This window comes from Protopterus annectens, chromosome 9.part0 (genome assembly GCF_019279795.1).
Source record: "Protopterus annectens isolate FY-2018-M chromosome 9.part0, PAN1.0, whole genome shotgun sequence".
NCBI lineage: Eukaryota > Metazoa > Chordata > Ceratodontiformes > Protopteridae > Protopterus > Protopterus annectens.
Window position 1 is genome coordinate 1,592,170,531 of NC_056743.1, and position 23,893 is coordinate 1,592,194,423.

A 23,893-nucleotide genomic window follows, 5' to 3' on the forward strand; every position below is an offset into this window, starting at 1 on the left:
AAGAGGTGCTAAACATTTAGTGTGTTCAACAGTATGATATAGACCCGTATTTTACCCTCAGGATTGTAGCGAAAAATGTTCCAGTAGGATCATTCCTCTTATCCACAAAACCATAAAAATAAAAATAAAAATAATTGCTTATTGGGTAGCCTCCAAAATAGAGTTGTTGCCAGTATAATGCACTACTTTGTAGGGGTCTAACAAAACTAGAATGTTTTAGAACTAATGCACTTATAATAACTAATGCCAGTTTTAAGAAAAATCAAGTTGATTTATGAATGCATCTTTTAATTCCCAGATATCTGAAGAATCCAGACTTTGTCAGCTGTCTGAGAGTAATACAGAAATAATTATCAGAGAGCATGCTCTACCAAAAGATACAGAGCAGCTGCTGAGTTGGGCTGAAACAATGTTTGGTGCCGTCACAACACTTGTTCAGTATTCATTGGTCAATAATGTTTACCTAACCCTAGGGGAAGGTAAGTAACCTTTTTATGATTATGATAAAGAAGTAAGAAATATCTTGAAAAGGGATCTGTAGTTAACATCAGAAAAAAATTGCAGTTGTTTCTGAGGAATCATTTATAAATGCAGAAAAGCAAAATATCTTATCAGCCTTACCAATCTGTTATTTTCATAACAAGGAGAGCTGAACTCATAAAGTTGGAGTATATTAATGGGGCAATTTAAAAAAGCATTTGCATTATCTGAACTAAGGAAACTGTAGACGATAATATGTATTGTAGAATCATATAGCAAAGACTGTAGTAAGAGTGGATAAATATGGCTTGAAGCAACTATTATTGTGTTTTGCATTTGTATACTTATCTCAGACTTTCATTTTTTATTAGGATATATATTTTGTTTTGGCTTTTAAGCACGTGCAATAAACACATTGGTCTGATAGTAGGCTTTGATTAATTGTGTTGAATATCCATTTACGCAATATGACCTTTGCAAGCTGCAGGTCTACTTTTTGATTCACCCATAGTGTCTAAACTGCGGGATATCAGAGTCCTCAGTGATGATAGAGAGCTGTATGTAAAAATAAAAGTGATATATCTTACAAAATAAAAAAACATTGCTTTCTGTGAGACCCAGAAGCAGAAACATATTAGTTTGTTTAATAGCCTATAGTTAGAATTCGCGATGAGTTACACATACGAATGGGCATTAGCTGCCACAGATGTGTACACATGCACATGTGCTTGTGTGGACACACACACACACACACACACACACACACACACACACACACACACACACACACACACACACACACACACACACACACACACACACACACACACACACACACACACACACACACGCATATGTATTTGCAAACATTTTACTGTATATGCAGGAGTTTATGGTTGAAATGCATCTTACTTGAAATGCCATTAAGCAGAAATTAATTACAGCAACTCTTGTTTGCAGCTCCTACTAGATATATGGTATCTAACACATTTTAAGAATTATTTAGTATCAGAAAAATCATCCCCATCTAATGGCCAAACCCTTTTACTGAGACACTGGTGTGTTCAGTTCCAATATATGTAATCATGCTGTTGAAGCTATTGTCACATATCACCATAAAAGTGCTAATATAAATTAAAAGTACATTTTTTCTTAATTATTAAAATATATCCCCAAATTGCATGCTTCGGAATCCCACCTGTACCTGAATCTATCCTATTTGAAATAAATTATCTAATTATTATCATGGAGCTTTGAATTTTTCCTATTACAGTATTCTCTGAAATTTTTCAATCATTGTGGTCTAAACCAAATTGTCTCGAAAACATAACAGAATGGCAGACTTAAATAATATATACCTTGAATGGGAAAAGGCAATGTTATATATAATTGGAAAGGGATGGAAGACAGGTTTGAGTTTTGCAAATAGTGCACTAAGCATTATAAAATATATATATGTGTGTGTGTGTATATATATATATATATATATATATATATATATATATATATATATATATATATATATATATGGCTAACGTCTGAAACATCGAACATTCATATGAGTGAATGTTTTTTCAGGTTATAAATAACAGTGAAGGCTCATAATAGCTAACATTGTTTTCAAAAGATTTTTTGCCGCAGGCATTTTGTATTAGATCATGGTAAATAGGGTAAGGGAATTTGCCCTTACCCCATTGTTATGCAATCTCTGAGTTGGTATATATAATTAGTAGTGGATGTGGAGGGCACAGGAGGCAGCTTGCTCCTGCAAAAAAAAAAGATTTTTTTGTTGTTTTCATTAATTTTAGATATACCCCCAGATTCACTAATCTTCCATGCAAGACTAGCTTAGTCCTGCATGGAAGCACCCGTTTGGGAGCAGGATGGCAGCACACCACACATATTAATGAAGGTGCGCTGCCCGAGCTCCCAGGCTTACAAGGAGCATGTACGAGTGCAGGGGGCATGTCTTAGCAGAGTTCTCAGAATAAACACGCCCCTGCAATGTAGAAAAGCAGAAAGTATTAAGATATGAGCAAGATTGCTCATAGGTTCATAGGTTAGTACTAGGCTACCTGCCCTTGTGGGCCATTTTTTAAGCCTAGCCAGTTACCCCATGTGAGACTCAAAGCCTGCACCTTGTGTCTGTAAGGCAAACACCTTAACCAATATCCCCACCAACAGTTCCCCATGTGTACAACAGCAACAGTACTGAGAAAGTAAATAAAGAAACCCTTTTATTTTTTTTTAAACACTGATTAAAGCTAACTGTAGGTGCGCAGGTGTGCCCATCACTTAGCTATGGTTAAAGCAGCTTTAAAGGCTGAAGAGGATAACAAGGAAGATATCCAAATGAAGCAGCACAGCAATAGTGTAGTGGGCAGAGCATCTGCCTAATGAGCAGGCATTCCCGGTTCGAGTCCCACTGCAGCACATTCCATTTTCCATGTGAAATCTGTATTTGAACATTTTTTTGCTGTATAACCTACTAAATACTATTTAAATGTGAACTGGAATACTGCATTAAATGCACAAGTGACGGGCCAGTATCATAATGAATAAGGCACTAGTAAGCAGGTTTAAGCACAAATAAGCAGTAGTAAGCATATATAAGCACTAGTAAGCATATTTAAGTGCGTTTGCGTGGGGGTAAGCATTGTCTACACAGATTAAGCAAAGTAGAAGCTAACTAAGTGTAAGAAACTGTAACCGGAGGTTAGCATTGCTTAGCTCCGCACAAACCCGCACACACCCACTTAGAACTGCTTTAAAGTGCCTTAATCACTGTATACCCAACGGCCAGTGTTCTGCCCAGCAACAAAATATACAGCTTCTGCAAGGCTCAAACTCAGGACCCTGTACATTGCAGTCACAGTACTTAACCACTAAGCCAACGCAACAGTACAAAAGAGTGAGGTTTCAAGAAACAAACCTCTCCATAGGAAAACAAGCTGAACATGTGAAAGGACTTTCTAAACAGCCTTATGTTGTATACCCAGCTACATCACATAAATATGTGAACTGGAGTACTGCAGTAAGCACAGATGTGAAGTGTTATTGTAATAAATTGTAGAAGTCCCCAGGACCCCATACAGTGTATGTACACATGAATCATGGCTTCCAGACACACATATAACCCGTAATGAATAATAAATCACTGCCAAAAAGCAAATATAATGCTAAGTAACTGTTAAGCAATGCTAACAGCTACACAGCTTAGCTTGTTAAGTGTAAGCAATGTGTAGGGCAGCCGATTCAATCTGCCTACTGGTATACCTCGTTAAACACTGCCAACCTTAGGTAAGCAGGTGTGCCCATAGCTTAGCCTTTTCAAAACCGGCCAATCATGGAAAGTGCAGGAAGTTGGCTGTATTTAAACCCCACAGGCGGGAATACTTCTCATAACTGGTTGTAGCTTCGTACTGCAGGCAGAATGGCTGGTGCAGGTGAAGGCACTCGATTCAGAGTGCAGCGCTGGGGCATCCAGGAGTCAAAAATCATATGGCTCCTGGTAAAACACCATGAGCAGAGACTACTGCAGGGCCAGTACCAGGGCTCGCAGTATAAAATGGAGGCCTGGGACAGTCTTGCCTGTGACCTCACCAGTGCCACAGGTATCCCCCAGACTGGTGAGCAGGTCAGGCACCACCATGCTGACCTGAAGCGGTGGAGGGGGGATGTACTGGAACAGTGGATCCAGGAGTCTTGGCAGATGCCTAATGCCCCATGACTGCGTAAGTACTCATCTTCTTTTCCCGGTTAGGGGTCGCCACAGAGGATCACCTGCCCTCTCATGATTGGCAATGGAGTTTTACAGTGTCAAGTTGCCAGCCTGGGACCCAATCTTCCACAGAAGGCACACACACTCACACCTAGGGCCAATTTAGAGTGTCCAAGCCAACTACAGCATGTCTTTGGGATGTGGGAGGAAACCGGAGCACCTGGAGGAAACCCACGCAACCACAGGGAGGACATACAGACTCCGCACAGAAGGCACCCCAGCTGAGGCTTGACCCAGGAAACCTCTTGCTGTGAGGTGGCAACGCTAACCACTGCACCACCGCGGCTACCCTAAGTACTCATTCTACTAAGTAGTTAATAATTGCCTAACTTGTGTATTCTATGGATAGGTATGGCTAAATATCACTGTATTTCTCTGACAGCTGCAGATGAGCGGGCTGAGAACCAGCAAGCCCATGATGCTAAGTTGCAAAGGCTGCGTCGCGAGGCAGGTTAGTAATTATTCAGCATGTACTGTCATAACAAATAAATATAAGAGCCTTAGAAAGTGTCATACTAGTAGAAATAAATGTGTAATATTCTGTGAATAAAGGTATAACCCCTGGAGTGCTTCTGTTTACTCTTCTTTCATATGTTGTTGAACTGTTGCATACCATAAATAGTACTGTTGTATTAAGCAGTGTTATCCACACTGTGGTATGCAGATAAAATGTGCATGAAGTTCTGTATAACAATGTTGGAAGTGCCAAGAGGTCATTCATATTGTACAAATGAGGGAGATTTACACAGAAAACAGTAGAAAGCTTCACATCAATTCCCTGATAGCACAGTGTACTGTGATGTTAACTGTAATGTCTTTGTCACACACAGCAGGGGTTTGAATCCTGGGAGTGCTAGAAAGTTGTATGCATAATTATACCCCACAACTGTATAGATTTTGTTACAATGTTCAGATAGAAAGCTGTATACATAATTACACCCAACAACTGTACAGAATTTGCTAGAATGTTCAAATAGAAAGTTGTATGCTTATTCATACCCCATAACTGTTCCAATCTGTCCAGCATGTCCAGATAAATGGCCCACTTCACCAGCCTGGTACCCTGTTCCCCAGAAAAATCAGTGTGATGATCCAAGAAATGTAGGCAGTCGTTAATGACATATAACTGATAGTCAGCTGTGTACATACTCAGAGAATGTATATGAAAACAAACCTGTCATGCTAGCACCTCACCCAAAGTGTATGAGAGCAATTCTCAACATATGTTGTACTAACACCTGCATCTTGTCACGCCTGCATGTAAGACACAGGTCACGTATATAATAATCTATAAACATACCAGTGTACAATATAAGGCCATTGGGTAGTGTAATAATACATGTAAGGGACAGATCACTGCAGTGACTAAGAATATTGTGAAAACTACAGGGATATATTAGTTGTTAATTCAACTCTCTCTCTCTCTCACCTCTACCATATGTGCAAAAATAACCTAATGACACACCTCAATCGATATGTGTACACTCCAAACTTATGTTGGGACATATGTCCTAATGGTTTATAAATATTCACATTTGTTTCTATGCATGTGCCATGTTAAAATACACCCATATTGGTGGCCTGTTCCCATCAATGAAACCTGCATGCTGTGGTAATGGCCACTGCTGTTCCATATATGCATGTGTTCTGCTTGCTCTGCAACTGTTTTAAATCTGGTGTTTTGGGTTAATGGGAATACCTGTGAATGCTGTTATAACTAATCCTGAATGCTGTTGACTATTACTAACCCATATCTGTCATAAACCTGCTACAACATAGCTCGTATGGGAAGACCGGTCCCAGCGGACCCACCTGTCCCACCTCAGCTGGTCATGACACTGGGCACCAGCATGTCTGGAGCCCAGCTTGGGACTTCCTCCTCCATTAGCCATGTGCCACCTTCAAGTGGAACCACCGCAAGGGATGGGGCTCACCGCCCCCGGGAGTGGGTGGGGAGAGGAACATGTCACCCATTGTCAGGTCTGGGCTGTGATGCGTAGGGAGTTTGATATGGAGTTTCGAGACCGGCTACGCCAGCTTGAGGGCTGAGTGGTGCAATTAGAGGGTGAGCCTGCCCCTCCTACACAGCTCCCAGCACAGCCACCTTTGAGGCCGTTAAGGTGCAGTGGTGACTGCCCATGTGTGGGGACCTTAGTCCCACTGTTTTCATTTGGGGGCTCATGGGCTTGCGACTTCCAAATACCCCTCCCCATCCAAGTGCCCCCCCCACATGTGTCATATACTGCTCCTGTATGCTGTCTTGCCTTTCATCCTACCCAACTTATCCTCCCTGAGCATACCTATGCTCCTTCCCCAACATACCACTCTCACCTTAAAAAAAAGAGCAATCTGTCCCCCCAAAAAATTACATCCCATACATAGCTGTTCATTTTGCACACATGTCCACTGGACACATGTAATCTGGTCTAACTGGCATCACAACATATTTATTATTGTTGTCCTCACCCCTCTCCCAGGGGTTGAAGTGTTCACATCTACCTCCAAAGTCATTGCATATGCACAGCTATTGCTGTAGCAGAAATGGGCAGCTATGGACCTTCTCTACACCCTTCCTGCACATCCCTAGCTATCTTGCCTATTGTCTTTCCCACTTTGTGCCCCTTTTTCACCACTTTCCTATCACCCCTTTTTCTTTTCTTTTAAAGAAATTAGTGCGTGGGTAAGTGGGAGTAGGCACTTTTAAGCAGCAGTAAGCGGGTGACAGCCTGTTTGCGCAGGGGTAAGCTATGCCTACACAGGTTAAACAATTTAGAAGCTGAATGTAAGAAACTATAACTGGCAGTTGGCAGTGCTTAGCTCCATGCAAACCTGTGCAAACCCACTTACAACTGCTTTAAAGTGCTCTAATCAGTCTGTATCCAATGGCCGGTGTTCTGCCCAGCAACAAAATAAACAGCTCCTGCAAGTCTCGAACCAAGGACCCTGCACACCATAGACAAAGGGAATTGCCACAAAGCTATGACAGATACAAATAAAATTAACATTGTTAGAAACATATCATCCAGTCCAATCATGCAACAGCACAGAGAATGTAGACCTACAGCTAGATGGACGTGTATGTGTGCAAATATATTACTATCTAAGTGGATATAACATATCTATAGATGTAGTCTCACACACACACACACACACACACACATATATGTATATATATATATATATATATATATATATATATATATGTATATATGGTTCCCCTTCAAGCCATCGAATGTTTAAAACATTAAAGTTCAGATCATTGAGACCAGAACATTGAGTTTTAAAACATCGAAGGTTTGAAGGGGAAGAAAAAGGTAAGTGTAGGTGGGAGAATGTGTATTTGCAGGGCACCAAGGTGCCCTGTATACTGTGAGTGTCTATGTGCCATCTGTGTGATGGCACTGCAGATAGGGTACGGAAAATCTCCTGTTTAGCACTTCTGCATATAGCGCTAAATGGGAGATTTCCCTTTACTCCACTGTAGTGCGGTCTCAGAGTTGGAATATTAAAGTAGGGTGGGTGTGGGGGCACAGCCCCCCACATGGCAGGTGCAGGGGGGCACATTGTGTGTGTGTGTGTGTGTGTGTGTGTGTGTGTGTGTGTGTGTGTGTGTGTGTAAATATACACAGATATATAGCCAGGATATGATACAGCTGTTTGGGATTATATATGTTCACAGGCCGTGCCAATGGGGGTGAGGGGCCCAATCAACAAATGTGTAACACGTAGCATCAACCCCCCCCCCCCAGCTAGACAGGTGACACACACAAACACACAATAAAAGTAAACAAACCACCGCTTCCCAGGCTACAGGGAAGATACTACCAGTGGGAGAGACCCACCAAGTCTAATCTTGAAACAATGACAAGAATGTCCCTTGCAAGACAAGCTAAAAATGTTATGGCTATTCGGCCTTCCAGCCATTACACAGATAATCTACGGCAGGACATGCATGTACCTGGACTACAAGGTTGGGGAAGCCAGATGACCCATGAGGTGAGACAACATATGTGATGGGTCCTGAGAAGTGGGGGTGGGCAGTGTGTACTGGTGTGTTCAGACCCGACCTGCAACCGGAGTAAGGAAGATTGCAAAGAGGAGGTGCAGATGGGGAACTATGGGTATGTAATTATGAGCCTAGGTGTGCAGGTGTTGGCTGGAGTGGTTCTGTGTGGACTGCTCCAGGGATGTAAGCAGTATTGTGCATTGGGCAGAGCCAACGCCTAACGAGCAGCCACACCCAGTATGAGTCCCACAGCAGCAATGTCTAGTTTACATGGCAAAGGACGGTATAACCAGATGTGCTGTTGCAAACCCACTAAATGACACCAAAGAACACATGGTCGGAACACCCCACTGTAGGCATGTAAGCCATACTAATTGGCATCACAAGGTATTATTGCTGTCCTCACCCCCACCCAGGGGTGTGAGTGTCCAGACCTACCCCCAAATGCAAGGTATATACACAGCTGTCACTGTAGAAGCAATGGCCAGCTGTGGACCTTCTCGTCAGCCATCCTGCACATCCCTGGACATGTCCCCTACTATCAGCCCCTCTATATGGCCCAATAACACAACTTACCTATTGACCCCTGTTTCATTCCTAGTAATGTTCACAGTCACAAGTAGGTGACACCCAACACACAACTACATTGGCAGAATCTAGAACCCCCAACCCAGGTGTATTACCGCAGCTCTCCTAGATGGCACATGTAAGTAACACATGAAGAGAAAACTCAAGCACACATGGATCACCACCTGCTCACCACCTGGCGAAGTCCACCTCCCCAACTAACACTCCACACCCCTACACCAACTACTGATGCTGACACCTCCTGTCCTGCCTCGCATACATATCCCAACACCCTGCAAACCTGCACTACTGCTCCCCCACCAATCAGTTGAATGGCCTACTATACAGTTAAAATGTCCCCCCCTCCACCTACCCACCTACACCTTCACTATTCACATCTACTCTATAACACAGGTATGGCATAACTAAACCTAACCCCGAATACCTGAATGTAACCTATCCAGAACTGCTAAGCTGGAATCCCACTTCACCTTACACTGACCTTGGTGAGCAGTCATACCTGACATGTACACCTGACTTAAGCATGTATAATACTGACATGTTCATGAAGTAGCACGGGGGTATGTGGCAGCAAGCAGGAGTATGCCTGTTTGGGCGGCGGTAAGCAAAGCCCACACTGGTTAAGCAATGTGGAGGCCAACCCAGTGTAAGACGCCATAACCAGAGGTCAACAAGTCTGAGCCTCACGCACACCAGCGCATACCCGCCTACACTTCCCCCACAGTGTCTTAGGCATGCTGTAGCCCACAGCCCTTGTCATGGCCAGTAACAACATAATCAGCACTCCCAGGTTCCCACTCCCCCACCCTGCACACTATAGTCCAAGTGATTTACAACAAAGGTATGGCAGATATACAATCAGCTGCTGTTATCACAAACATATCATCTGGCATAGTCAGTCAACAGTATAGGAACATATGTAAGTATGTAGATTAATACCAGCAAACATGTGCACATTGCTCAATCACAGTATTCCGAGCATTCTGTGAGTATCAGTGAACAGTGCCTGTCCACACATACAGTGAGAACAGTAGTCTTGTATAATACTGAAGAGAGGAATGGAAAATGAGGCATGCTGTGGGGGCGTGCTTTATCTGTGGAAGTGGGAAATGAGGCTGGTCTGGTGTGTGAGCAAACCACTGCTTCTAAAACCCCTGGCAGGATGCTACCAGTGGGAGAAACAGTGTAGACCAGCAAAGTCTGCTCGTGACACAACAACAGGCAGGACGAACCAGACTTTGTGGGTCACAATGATGTTTCCACCAGTATTGGAGGAGGATCAAGGGGAAGGCTCGAATGTACGTGGACTAAACCAATGAAGACAAAACCACAGAAAAAACAGTAAAAAAGGTTTATTTCTCTAGCGCCTCGGCTGCAGTAAGCCTTCAAGGAGTAACTTACTACTAAAAAAAATCAGTATTTATAGCACCAGCTACAATCAATTCTACAAATAATTAAACAATTAAACAATTAAAACTTAAAAAAACTTTACATTTAAAGTAACACAATGCATTCAAATTACATACTTCCAACAACAGTCTGTATTTAAACCTTTTTTTATTAAAGTACCATATTTTAAAATAAAAATAGTTTCTTTCTTTAGAAGTACCTTTTTTACTCTATTTTCATCTAAATCATCCAAAGGCACTTGTTCTAAAATTGTGGCTTTTAAAGTATCACAATTCCCCCCATGGTATTGATGAAAATGTTGAGCCAAAGGACTTTCACTTTTATTTATCCTAATATTTCTTGTGTTCCTGAAGTCTCAATTTAAACATTCTCTTTGTCTGTCCAATATAAAATTTTTCACACCCACATTTAATAGCATACACCACTTTTTCTGTTTTACAATTATATGTCCCATTAGATCTAAACAAAATATTATTAATGTGTGTAAAACAATTAACTATATAGGGGCAACAACTACATCTCCCACACTCAAACATTCCTTGAGCCAAAATTTGATGAAACAACCTAGATTCAGGTCTAAAAAATCTAGTATGAACAATCATATCTTTGATGTTCCTTCCCCTTATATAAGAAAATACCATTTTTTTATTAATTAATCCTTCCAATTCACCAAAACTCTTGAGAAATCCCCAAAAGTGTAATATTAAATCTCAAATCTTTTCACTGTAAATATTATAAGTAGAGACTACAAAAGACTATCTGTGTCTTTATTTTTATTTTGTGTAACATCCTTTCTATTATTTTTCTTTTGACCTAAATTTTTTCTTTGATATCTAATATTGCACACTCTATCAATATCTTGTTCAATTAAACTTTTATCATATAATTTATTTTCAAACATATTTTATGTGCGCATTATTTCTGTTCCAAACACTTCATCATCACTACATAATCTTGAGATTCTCAAAAACTCCCCAAAAGGCAGAGATGTTATAGTATGTTTAGGATGACAACTAGTGCCCATTAGGAACTCATTAGGTACTTCACATTTTCTATGAATACTAGTTTTTACATATTGTTCAATAATAGCAAATAAGTTTACATCCAAAAAAGACACTTGTTGACCATATTGTAATCCATCAAAACTTATTTCAAATCTATTAACTTGTATATCCTGTGTAAAATTATGTACTGACTGTATGCCTCCTTCACACAAAAAAATTAAATCATCTATGTATCTGAAGTATAACTTGACATGATTTTTAAAAAAGACATTAGTATAAATACAATCCTGTTCCACTAGGCCCATAAAGATGTTAGCATACATGGGAGCAAATGGAGCACCCATAGCAGTGCCTTGTACTTGTTGAAAGACCTGATTATCAAAATAAAAATAATTGTTTTCCAAACAAAATTTAACTAAATCCATTACATAATGTGTAAAAGGATGGTCTCCCATCTGATGTAATAGCGCCTCCAAACCAAACACATGTTTAATATTGGTAGACAGGCTCTTAAGATCTAATGTTAACCAATACATTTTATCTGACCATATAACTTTTTTTATTTTATTCAAAAAATCAAATTAATCTTGAATATATGAGGGCAATTTCTTAGCTTCTTTTACCAATATTGTATGTAAAATAACCCCCAAATTATGCAAAAAGTATTTATTAGCTGACACTATCGGTCTACCCGGGGGGTTAACACTGTCTTTATGGATTTTTGGTAGGCAATAAAAATAAGCAGGGCCTGTATCTGCACTTAATAATTTATTGGAAACATCAGTATCAGACCAATAGCCTAACCTCAAACCCTTCAAAATTAAAGACATATAATTATTTTTAGAATGTTCAACATCATCTTCACTTGCTCTTCTGTATACTTTTACATCATTCAACAAATCTAAACACATTTTTAAATACTGTGTGTAATGCATAATTATTACTTTATTACCCTTGTCAGCAGGTTTAACTACTAACTCTTTCTGTTTGGAAAACTCTATTAAAGCTAACCACTCATTTTTAGATAAATTATAACTCAAATGTAAATCAGAATTTTTAAGCAATGTCTCAACTTCACAGTTCAACATAACTTGGAATCATTTGATTCCTATATGTACCACCGGAGGCATAAAAGTGCTTTTTTTTGGGATAACAGAGGTATCTATTACACGATACGCATTTAATTCACTATCACAAGATATAAAAGAGTCACTCGACTCAACAGAATTAAATTCTAATTCATCTTCATCCAAATTAGATGTATTATCCTGATTAACAGTATTTACAGTAGAAAGATATTGAAAATAATACCATAAATGTAACTTTCTAATAAATTTAAATAATTCTATTTTACACTTATATAATTGCGGTATCACTGTAGGGACAAACTTCAAACCATAATTTAAAACAGAAATAACATTTTCATTAACATTGCAGCCAGATAAATTAATAACAGTTCCAAAACTATCATTAATACCATTTAGTCCTTTTATTGTCTCTCAATTGACGTTGTGGCCCCCCTTTCTGCTGTTCATGTTCGGGAAAGCTTCTCTTTCACTGTCTATTGTGGTCGCCATAAGGACAAAAATTGTCCTGTAAATAGCGATCGTTTGATGGTGATGGCAAAGGTGGAAACTCATCTCTCTCTTCATAATTATCAGAACGCCTACTACGATCCACAGTAGGCATAACCATGCTGTGTGAACTATATATTCTTTCCCTTACTCTACTCGCCCCATCTTGGAAGCGTACTTTGGAATGTGAGCGCTGATTGGCTGATCTAAATAAAGCAGTTCCTTGTTCAAAATCTCGAAGGTCTTGCTGAATTTTATGCATTTTCTGCTCCAATAATTTCTTCTCCTGTATATTGAGTCTATCCTGAATGTCCGGCACACAGGATTCAAAATGAACATTGTCTAATGAGGACATAATGCTGGCACATACCATATTAATGTCTTTTTTAATATTAGATAACTTGACCATGTCTCTTTCGATAAGAATATTAATCCATTCTTTGGAGCACACATGTGCCGTTCTCTCCCATCTCTGTTTAAAATTCTTATCATCTGCACATGTAACATCAAACGGTTCAGAAGGCAACTTCATAGCTCTTAGACCATGCGGAACAATGTCAAGATCAATATACCTCTGCAGACTGGTATAATTATAAAACGTGGCCATTTCCTTATTCATTAAATTACTCAATTTTGAAATTAAGGTTTTTACCTCTACTGAATAGTCCGAAGAACGTTTACCAATGTTAGAAAATGGATTATTCGTTCGTTTATTCCGTGTCTCTGCCAAAAAACGTTCCCATATAGGTAAACCTGAATTATTGTCATTAGCTGTATTTCTATCATACCGGTCTCGTTCTCTTTCCGAATTGATGTTAATTTGAATGCATTGTGTTACTTTAAATGTATAGTTTTTTAAGTTTTAATTGTTTAATTGTTTAATTATTTATAGAATTGATTGTAGCTTGTGCTATAAATACTGATTTTTTTTTAGTAGTAAGTTACTCCTTGAAGGCTTACTGTGGCCGAGGTGCTAGAGAAATAAACCTTTTTTACTGATTTTTCTGTGGTTTCATTTTTGTGAAGAAGCAGCTGATTCTTTGTTGTTTTGTGCTAGTCGCAGATATCCATGATCAGTGATCCAGCTACAAATATACCTCAAATTTTTAGAGAGGACAATGGGGGTACCTCCCAACGTACTATGGATGGTTTCCTTAACATTGACTGGTGCAGAGCCCATCACCTGATCATGTGCATCACCTACAAAAGCCATGCTGCAATCCATTCAAACCAACTCAATCGCTCTACTAGAGAGGGAGAGAGACAGAGAGAAAGAGAGAGAGAGAGAGAGAGAGGGGAAAAAAGAAAATATAAAACAAAACCCACACACAGTGGGAAACAAAAACCTACAAGCCAAAACCGTGATGGCGTCACACCCGTCCAAAAAATAGAAGGTATGTAAAACATAACTGTCTGTAATTTAATGTAGTAAGTGGTATAGATTAATAGGATATATGATGTTGAATGTTTGATATGTGCCATCTGTAGTTGTCCCTGTAATGATGTCCCACTGAACAACTGCTCTGGACAATACTGTCTGTCCCTATAAGCAGTGGGACATACCTGCCAACTGTACAGATCAGCAATGAATGACAAAGATATCAGTCATAATATCTGTGTATGTTATGTTAGTATGGACAATAGCTGGTGGTGGAAGTACTGCCATCATGATAGCCACATGGGTGTCAGAGCACACCACTTGCAGGACAGTCATGTTAATGTGTAATGTAGCATGCACAAATGCCATAGGTGTGTAATAGGTGTACCAGCAATCTCACACCATATTTACCATCCTAATGTTAGTCTGTGTTCATATCTGGCACCTGTCTGTGTTGCAGCAAGGCAGAACAGTGCAGCTGTGAATGAAAGACAGTTACAGAATGTGGACCAGATGTCTGTATGCACTCCACATATCTGTGTGATACAGAATGTGACATGTATGTGTACAGAGACACAGACACTTATATAGACATAGGTATATCAACAACATACAACATACAACATATATCTACATATATATGTACATAGATGTATATTTATATGCATATATATAGTGGCACTGACAATGGCATACAGGTGAAATAGTCTGTAACAGGACAGCAAAGTTAAGTGTCCCCACAGGGAGCATGGCTACAAACACATAGCACAAAGCATGGCACATACACATAGCACAAAGATTGGTACAATACAACATATGTCCCAATGGTATGTAAGCAGCTGACATAACAATGGCAGTCTGTGAATGGTTTGTTGTAGCTGATATGGTGGGGGGAGACAAATATGAGTATTAAGAACTATGGTAACCCTGCTGTATGGGTGGCTCAGACCTGTTTCCATCTTTATGTCTTCCAGGAAACATGTCACATAGTTGTCTTCCCGGATACAGTGCCGCTGAGACAGAGATCATTATCGACCACCTGGTACAGCACTACGAACTGCTGTTTGGGCAGACAGCCCACAACCAGTAGGAGAGGACCGCCCTGTGGAACGAGCTAGTCCATAGGGTCAATGATGTCGGACTGCATAACCGCAGCTATGAGTAGGTCCGGCATCACTGCACCGACCTGCTTCGCCATGTACGTCGGCATGCAGCTGCCATAAGGGGGGACCACCTCACAACGGGGGGGCAACCCACCCCTCACCCGTGTGGAGGAGCTTCTCAGCAGCCTTGTGGCACCTGGCTACCTGCAGCATCAACGCCTGGCAGGGCACATCTTGGAGGTGGGTGCCAACGACACACCAGCTGAGGAGCGTGCAGGTAAGGCCCCAGGGCAAATTGGTACCCCACTCTTGTGTATGCATCTGCATCTGTACAGGTACATCATGCAAATCTGAGATTTCATATACATAGTCTGCTGCTGTGTAGTAATAATAAACAGTTGTGTATAAGCTGTAATATTCTATAATTCTACTGTTGATGTAACGTAATGCTGCACTCACCTTTTATGATAGCCACAGCTGTGGCCATTGACATCAGCTTTCTCACACTCCTATGTAGCTCCCTCCAGGATACCACCATGGCAGCAGCCTGTAGCCGGTGAGTATGGTTCGTGTTCATTCATGATGATAAACTGGGCATTTAACAGCTATGGGATATCCCATGCACACGTCTAACACACCTACCCATACTGCATGCTGTAGACATTTACATTTTGTTGCTGTGAAATGCACTGCATCACAGTAGAGACCATGCTGGGGTATCAGAAGGGTACAACAGACACATGAAAGATAACTAACATCTTGTCAATGTGCAATGTGTCCACATGGATGTGAAGTGTGGCAGGACACACAGCCTACAGTAGGGACATGTGTGGCTCAACACCCCCATGGCTACAGCTGCACACAATCAGGTTAAGTAAACGTTACAGATGTAACCCTGACCCCACAGCACTTGTGACAGCAGTGTGTGCAGTCCAAGGGATGTGCACATGAGTAGACCTTGCAAACATGCAGAGGTCTGGGACATGTGTAGGGCACCACCCACAGCCATGGTAAGGTCTGCTGTTTGCCAGGGTAATAGTCATGTACTGGTCATACATGCACTGCTAATCTTGTGATCTGTAACGCAGACATCAGGCATCCACAACTGATAGCTGTTCACATATCATCCCAGGTATGAGTTGCTATAACACATAGGGGCTGGAAGCATTGGAACTGACATAACCAACACAGTAGCACAGATGCATCAATAGTTTCTACACCTGCGAGGTATGGTGCACAGTACAAGGCAGGGTGCGGAACAGGTCCACAGTAACACTTTGTACATGGGTGCAGTGTTAATAGGTACAAGGACCATCACCTACCAACACAGTCCATGCCTCACACACATGTATACTGCTGCTAGCATGAAGTCACTATAGTTGCACTGCATGTTGTTGAGCACCATATGTAATACAAGTTGACAGGAGGGTAATGGGAGGACTGTGTGTACAAATTTTGTCAAAATCCACATGTAGGAGTGTGGTGTGTGTGTGTGTGTGTGTGTGTGTGTGTGTGTGTGTGTGTGTGTGTGTGTGTGTGTGTGTGTCTCAATTGTGTTTGTAAGGGCAATCTAGTGGAGTGTGGATGATGCATGTCCAATGTGTGTGTGTGTGTGTGTGTGTGTGTGTGTGTGTGTGTGTGTGTGTGTGTGTGTGTGTGTGTGTGTGTGTGTCCATGTATGCACAGGTGATAGTCGGATTGGCCACATGGCAGTACTTCCCCTTGGGATTGTGCTGTACATGGAGTGAGACATGGGACTTCAGGACAACCTGTCAGGTATGTGAACACAGGACAGCTGATAGCATAACAATGTCTGTAGCATGGAGCATGCATTGGGAGGTGAAGTACATACCAGGTATACACATCATATTGCCAGCAGCAGATAGGTAACCGGCTACCCACATATGCAGCACTACAAATGCAATGGGGAATTGCCACAGCACATCAGTGAGTGTATCCAGGTAGTACTATTGTCCGCATGATGTGTCGCTTGTGCAGCAGATGGAGCATGGACTGAGCAAGACTGTAGTATGAGGCTCTGGTGTGTGATATATGTAGTGAATGTAGCAGCCCCAACCATATAGGGGCCTCATACACCATTACTGTCCATACACAGGGTAATACAGGGTGACAGCAGTGAGGCCATGTACAACCTACTCCACCCAAGTCAGGGAGGCGATGGAGTGACAGGTCAGGTGTTGTAACCACACATGTAGGCATGGAGAAGAATGATACATTAATGGGTAGTAGTGGTGCGTGTATATTAGCAAGTGCCATGCAGGATGGGGAACATATGTAACTGACTGTGGGACTGTCTGTAAACCCAGTGAAAGTGAGGTAGTAAGGTGGCTGTCAGTGTGAATGTGTGTACTGTTATGCAATGCTGTACAGGTCTTAACATGTGTATTTGTTTCCCCCACAGGTGACGAGGTGGGTCAGGGTCCCTCCTGCATGCAAACTGAGGTAGGTGTCCCTACAGACACCGATGATGATGATGGTACAGGTAAGGCACAGGTGGGGTTGTCAGGGCTGACACTGCGCCAACATGTGTCATCACCCTACTAGCCACCCCAAGCCCACACACAGTTACAGTGCCCCTACAAACCCCATCACATGTGGCCATAGCAGAGGGACAGTTGGCACTTGGTGGCAATGACCAGGAAAGTGTGGTGTCCATGCTAACTGTGTCGGGGCACATTCAGCATAGCCAGATGTCCAGGAGGCCACCACATCGGCAGATGTATCATGGGGTTCATGGGAGAACAGCAGGTCATCATGACCCTGGCAGAGGTGTCACAACTGGTACCACCAGGAGCATGTTTCAGGCCGTAATGGAGGCAATGGCACATATGGAAATGAACACCAGACAGGTCCTGAGGCTGCAGAGGTCTGCTTTATCAGCTGTAAGTGGCAACCTCCATGAACTCGCTGGTGAATTCCGTGAATATACCGAGATCATGGATAGATGGTGGGGTGAGATGGTTGGCCTCCTCGACCGTGGTATTTCTGAGCTAGAACGTATGGTGGGAGTGGTGCGACGGCCGTGTGGACGTAGGCCAGAGACACCAGCAGCTGGCAGTCAATGTGTGGACATGCCAGGATGCCCAGACACTCCCATAGTGGAAGTACCAGCCCCACCACACCACTTGGGCTGCTGTCCACACCACAGCAGGCCTTGTGCACGTGGTCCTGGCCAGTCCCAGGCAGGACATGGTTCCAGTGGATATATGTCATCATCAGGGGAGAGTAGCACCTCAAAGTCTGTACTTGCACATGCCCATGGAACCCCTGGCAGGCACAGTCGGCATGTCCGTGGCTGGAGGCGTGAATTGCACACCCTGTCAGGTATGGTCTGCAGCTGTCAAACATCACCCATATAGGGCATCCACATGGCAGAACTGTGTGCATGCATACCCACACACTATGCAACCACACCTAGGGTGACCCCATACCGACACACACCACATTACAATGCCCCAATCAATGAACCACACCCCTCACCCACACACATGGTGACACATGTTTGGACCACCCTCGGCCTCTGGCACACCTGCAACACACCCTGTGATTTAAGAACAGGCTAACATGGTTCAGATGCACACTGTGACTGTGACAGAGTGCCGCAATATACTGCAGTGTAGAATGTAGTCAGGGGTATTGTGTACTGCATACATGTCAGGTAGTGTAGCCATGCAGCTAAGATGACTTTCACACACCCTGTGCATATGATGATACCTGTGCCATATCCCTGTCATCCATAACATCGATGCAGGGACAAGCTATCATGGTTCTGATGCACACAGTGACTGTGATAGAGTGCTGCTGCTATGTACTGCATACATGTCAGGTAGTGTAGCCATGCAGCTATGATGCATCTCAGCTGTTGGTAAAACCAATTGTTATCCCCATACTGTCATCCATTTGTGCTGTAAGCATACATATGCCAGCAGGAGGATGGTCTGCAGTCATATTCCACAAGTGTATGTCAGTGTGGTGACACCATGGCCTTGACATATGTGATGTACAATTGCACACATGCCACAGGTATGTATAACAGTCATTGGCTGTGCAAAATTGACTGCTGGCTTGCTGGTGCAGGTATAATCTGCACCCTTATGTCAACCCATCCGCATACACACACATCCTTACTTGGCAACACTGTGTCTAGACCCCTACCCAGGTATGTAGTGCTACTGAACTGTGTGGCTGTCATTGCACACATGACACCATCTGTAGGGTGAGGTGTGTACCAGGTCACATGTTACTTGCAGACCATCCACAGACACGTACAATATGGTAATGGCGGATGTAATGTTTGTATATGGAGAATACATTGTGTGTCATACCATCATTTACACATTGACTGACACATTACAGGTAGATACATATCTTAGAGACCTGGTTGTATAGTTGCTAACTAACTAGTCCATGTGTCCAATGTCTTACAGGTAGGCTGTGCATGTGTAACTGGGCTGTATCCTGTTATCTGTTACCTGTATGGATGATGGTGACATTGGCCACCTGAGAGTGGTACTTGGGCCATATGCCAGGTGTACCATGGTGTAAAGACAATATACACAGCACCCACATCCCCCACTGGATAATGTACACACTGGAACCCATCTTGATACTCTGACATACCCACTATCACACATTGGCCATGATGCCAAAACAACCCATTGCATTTCACAACAGTGGTACCACAGGGATATGTATGCGATGCACACGCCACAGGCATAGTAGGGTGTTGCATTGCATTGCCACACCTATGGGCGACAACAACAATATCCATACTACTGTGTGGCAATGTGTATTGTAATAGGAGTATGTGGACTCGGAATGGTGTACCCTACAGATATGCACACATGCACACATACACACACGTGGCCGACCTTGATGGGATTTCCATGTCTATCGACCCATTGGTACGATACTGTTGTGCTGGTACTGCAAGGCACATGTAGCTGTTAGGGAGAGGTGTGTAACAGGCCACATATTATGTTAATGGGGTTGAGAGGCACCACTCACTATACGAGTTGTACAAATAGGCATCCCCCCCAGCCAAACACGTCCGCCCTGCAATACACTACCAAGTGTTGGAGGTCCCATTACCAGGGCCAGTGACAACATGGGCACACAATGTTATCTGTACTACATCCCACCTGTATGATGTCAGTCTGGTATTGGTAATATATCATGCAGTACAGTCTGGCTCCCATGGGTAATGTATTATGTGGAAGCCATCAACATTACCAGGCTACAGATACACAGACACAGATATGCAGATACAGGTATACATATTTATAAATATATATTTATATATATATATATATATATATATATATATATATATATATATATATATATATATACATGTGACTACACATACACATGCAGTTATATGTACAGTAAGATACATAAGTGGAAGGTGCACACAATATGGAACAGCCACTATGCCTACAGGTGATCCCTGAATGACTGGACACTGCATGTGCCACCCATACAAATGACAATCATTGCCTGTAACATACACCCATAGGGAGGTCATAGGTAAAACAAGACCCACAGGTCTGCAGACATGGAAACCATTAATCATGTACTATTACAGTTTTACATGCCATGCCATATAGCTGTTCAGACATTGACAACTATATCAATGGAATGATGCTACAGTGGACCAGTTACAGTCATACAGTAGTCTGAAAAGGTTCACAGCTGTTGCTGTCCAGGCCAAGCCATTCACATTGTACAATAGGAAAGACACACTGGCCACAGGATACCTAACAATCAACAGTATGTAATCCAGGTGTGTAGTTCAGCAGCCTCTATCTACACACTGTGCAAACACAGTAGATGGTATAGACGTCATATGACCACATGGGTTGTACCTGCTGCATAACATGGCATAATTGACACCATCATGGGCACACCAACAAACAGAACAGTTTGTATGGCAGGGGGCAGTAGTCCTGCATTTCCCAGATCCATGTCCGTAATGTGTGTATAGGTGAAGTATATGGTACTGTACATTCAGATATCTTAAGGCAGCTCAGCCCTGATATCCCCACATTTTGTAGCAGCCTAGGTCATTTCTGGTGCTCCCCCCATAGACTCAATAATACAGGGCCATATACCACTGTTACATACACTGGGCTCTGCAGTGCATGAGGGCACACATGTATTGTGTAGGTGGTGCCCACACATATATGGCCCCAGCCCAACCATATATGTGGGGGTTGCAATGGCAGTGGACTGATGGCAGACATGGCAGTGTGTTATACTCCCAGCCTACTATGGATCAACCACCGACATCATGACATATGTGCAAAGCTTGGTATGTAGGTGATGGACAGAGGCTGGAATACAAGCACATATGTGGACAACTGTTGTCATACACTACGCAAGATGCAGGTGTTACAGGAAAGTCTGTAACATTCCCTTAGTCAGGGAATTGATGGTAGAGATGGTCATGGATGTAGCCATGTACCGGCAACATGCAACACACACACTGCCAGTGTATTATCTGACACAAGACCTGTGTGGTGGACAGACAAGACATGATAGGCACAGCTCCAGCCAGCGTGAGGATAGGCCCACAGTTGTGTGCTATGCAGATGGACTGCATTCCATGGCAAAGTAGTATGTACACCCACACCCTGTAACACCAGAACTGTACAAAGCATAACACAACTCTACTCGCAGTCTGTCTGTACTTCCTGATCCTCCTATAAATACCTGGCCACCCTGAGTGTGCCAGTTATCCTGTAAGGGATATTGCTACATGCTGTTGGTAGCACTGCTGCCCACACACAGGACAGATGCCCATCACACAGGAGAAGTAATGGGACCACTCACACATGATGTGGGAATCTATAGTAGGTGGTTGCCATGATGGTGTTAATTGGGTGTAGTACACATGTAATCATGTATATCTGGCTATCTGGATAGGTATATGTACATATATTCCCACCATATGTCCTGGAGATGAGGTGTAGGCCAACCCCAGCCCGTATGTTCCCAATGTCATAGTTGCAGGGGATGTCAGGTATGTATAGCAGGTATACTTGTAGACTATTGCTACTATTATTGGGATTGTCTTCACAGACATGGTGTGTCTGAGAGGTCACATCTGCTTATAGCATGTGTGCCATTGGTTATTGAAAGACATCCAAAGGACATCAGTGTACAGTACCGCTGCTGGCACGTAATGCCACTGTGGACTGCAGCAGAGATATTGGCCAATATATGTGGAGGGTCTGACACAGTCAGTACAGTCCAGAGGTATACACATAAGCTGTTAGTGCTACACATGTGTACCATGCCTGACAATATGGATGTGGACGGCAATGTAGATGGGTATAACACATAATGACCGGTATATGATGTCCACCATAGGTCATGCATTCACACACCCCTGCCTGGCCTGTAACCATATGAATGCTAATACAGGGGTGCCATGGCCACATACTACACAATAGGTATTGACATATATCTGCACTGCATCCCACTGCCCTGTCTGACATACATGACTGGCAGGGGAGGGCCGGCAGTGGGACATCTGGCTAGTATCTGCATATGACATCCCACTGGGTAGGTACACTCAGCTGCTAGGCATGTCACAATGCACTGTGCAGGCTGCAGGCAGACTGGCTCAACACTGGCCTACATCTCCCAAGGGGGAATGCACATGTACCTGCATATAAAGCAGGCTCAACAGGCATGTCACAGCACAGGGTAAGATACACCTGTGTGACAGTGCATTTCCACAACCAATGTGAACACAGCCACAGCCACATATGGTTAGCTAGCATGGTATTACAGTATATGAACTATGTGTTCTACACCATCCTCATATGTGCCACTCACAGACTGACCCTACATATACTGGCCTGCTACACAGTTTGGTCTGGTGGCTGTCTGTGGTATGGGACACATGTGTTTATGGCCCTACAAACATGTATGCCACTACAGTACCATACAGTGGGGCAGCATGTAACATCTGATAGTAGGGGAACTAGAACAATGTCATCTACCACAGTCTGTACACAGGCTAAAGTGCATATTAACACTACACACACTGTCAACATTCACCATAGGTACACAGACCTCAGTACTGCACGAACATCCACTGAATGTCCAAGTAATGTCATGTAATGTAACCCCTACTGTACATAACATGTGTAGCAGTCAGATATATCAGTGGCTTGTTCTCACATATGAATCCACAAAGTATGGAGTGCAGCACATATGCACCACTTCATGCATGACATATGTACAAAGGTTGACAGAGGTGTGGCTGGGAGCACATACACAGGGCCAATATAGACATGTTGCTGTGATAACCACATACAGTTACTGTTGTTACAGGGTTGTTGCAACATATATTCTTTGAGGGATATGACATCTGTGACTACCACAGCATTCTCCATCTACTGACTGCAGTCCTCACACTACCTTCAGCAGTCGACAGCTAGATGCTTCGTGGGTGACACATGCAACCATGGACACAACACTGCCCAGGCTGCAGATGACCCTGCAGATGGAGATTCTCCATAAACATGGAATTCAC

General features: G+C 42.7%; 1 protein-coding gene across 2 annotated transcripts in view; it reads left to right on the forward strand.

The window, feature by feature from the left end:
- The first annotated feature begins 304 nt into the window (after nt 1-304).
- The window catches only part of LOC122812201 (transforming growth factor beta receptor type 3-like), a 715,443-nt gene continuing 691,854 nt past the window's right edge, over nt 305-23,893 (forward strand). For both annotated transcript variants that reach the window (XM_044084533.1, XM_044084534.1), the window contains exon 1: nt 305-479. In XM_044084533.1, coding sequence (XP_043940468.1) covers nt 410-479 — 70 coding nt within the window. In that variant the 5' untranslated portion in view covers nt 305-409. The remainder of the gene's footprint in view (nt 480-23,893) is intronic.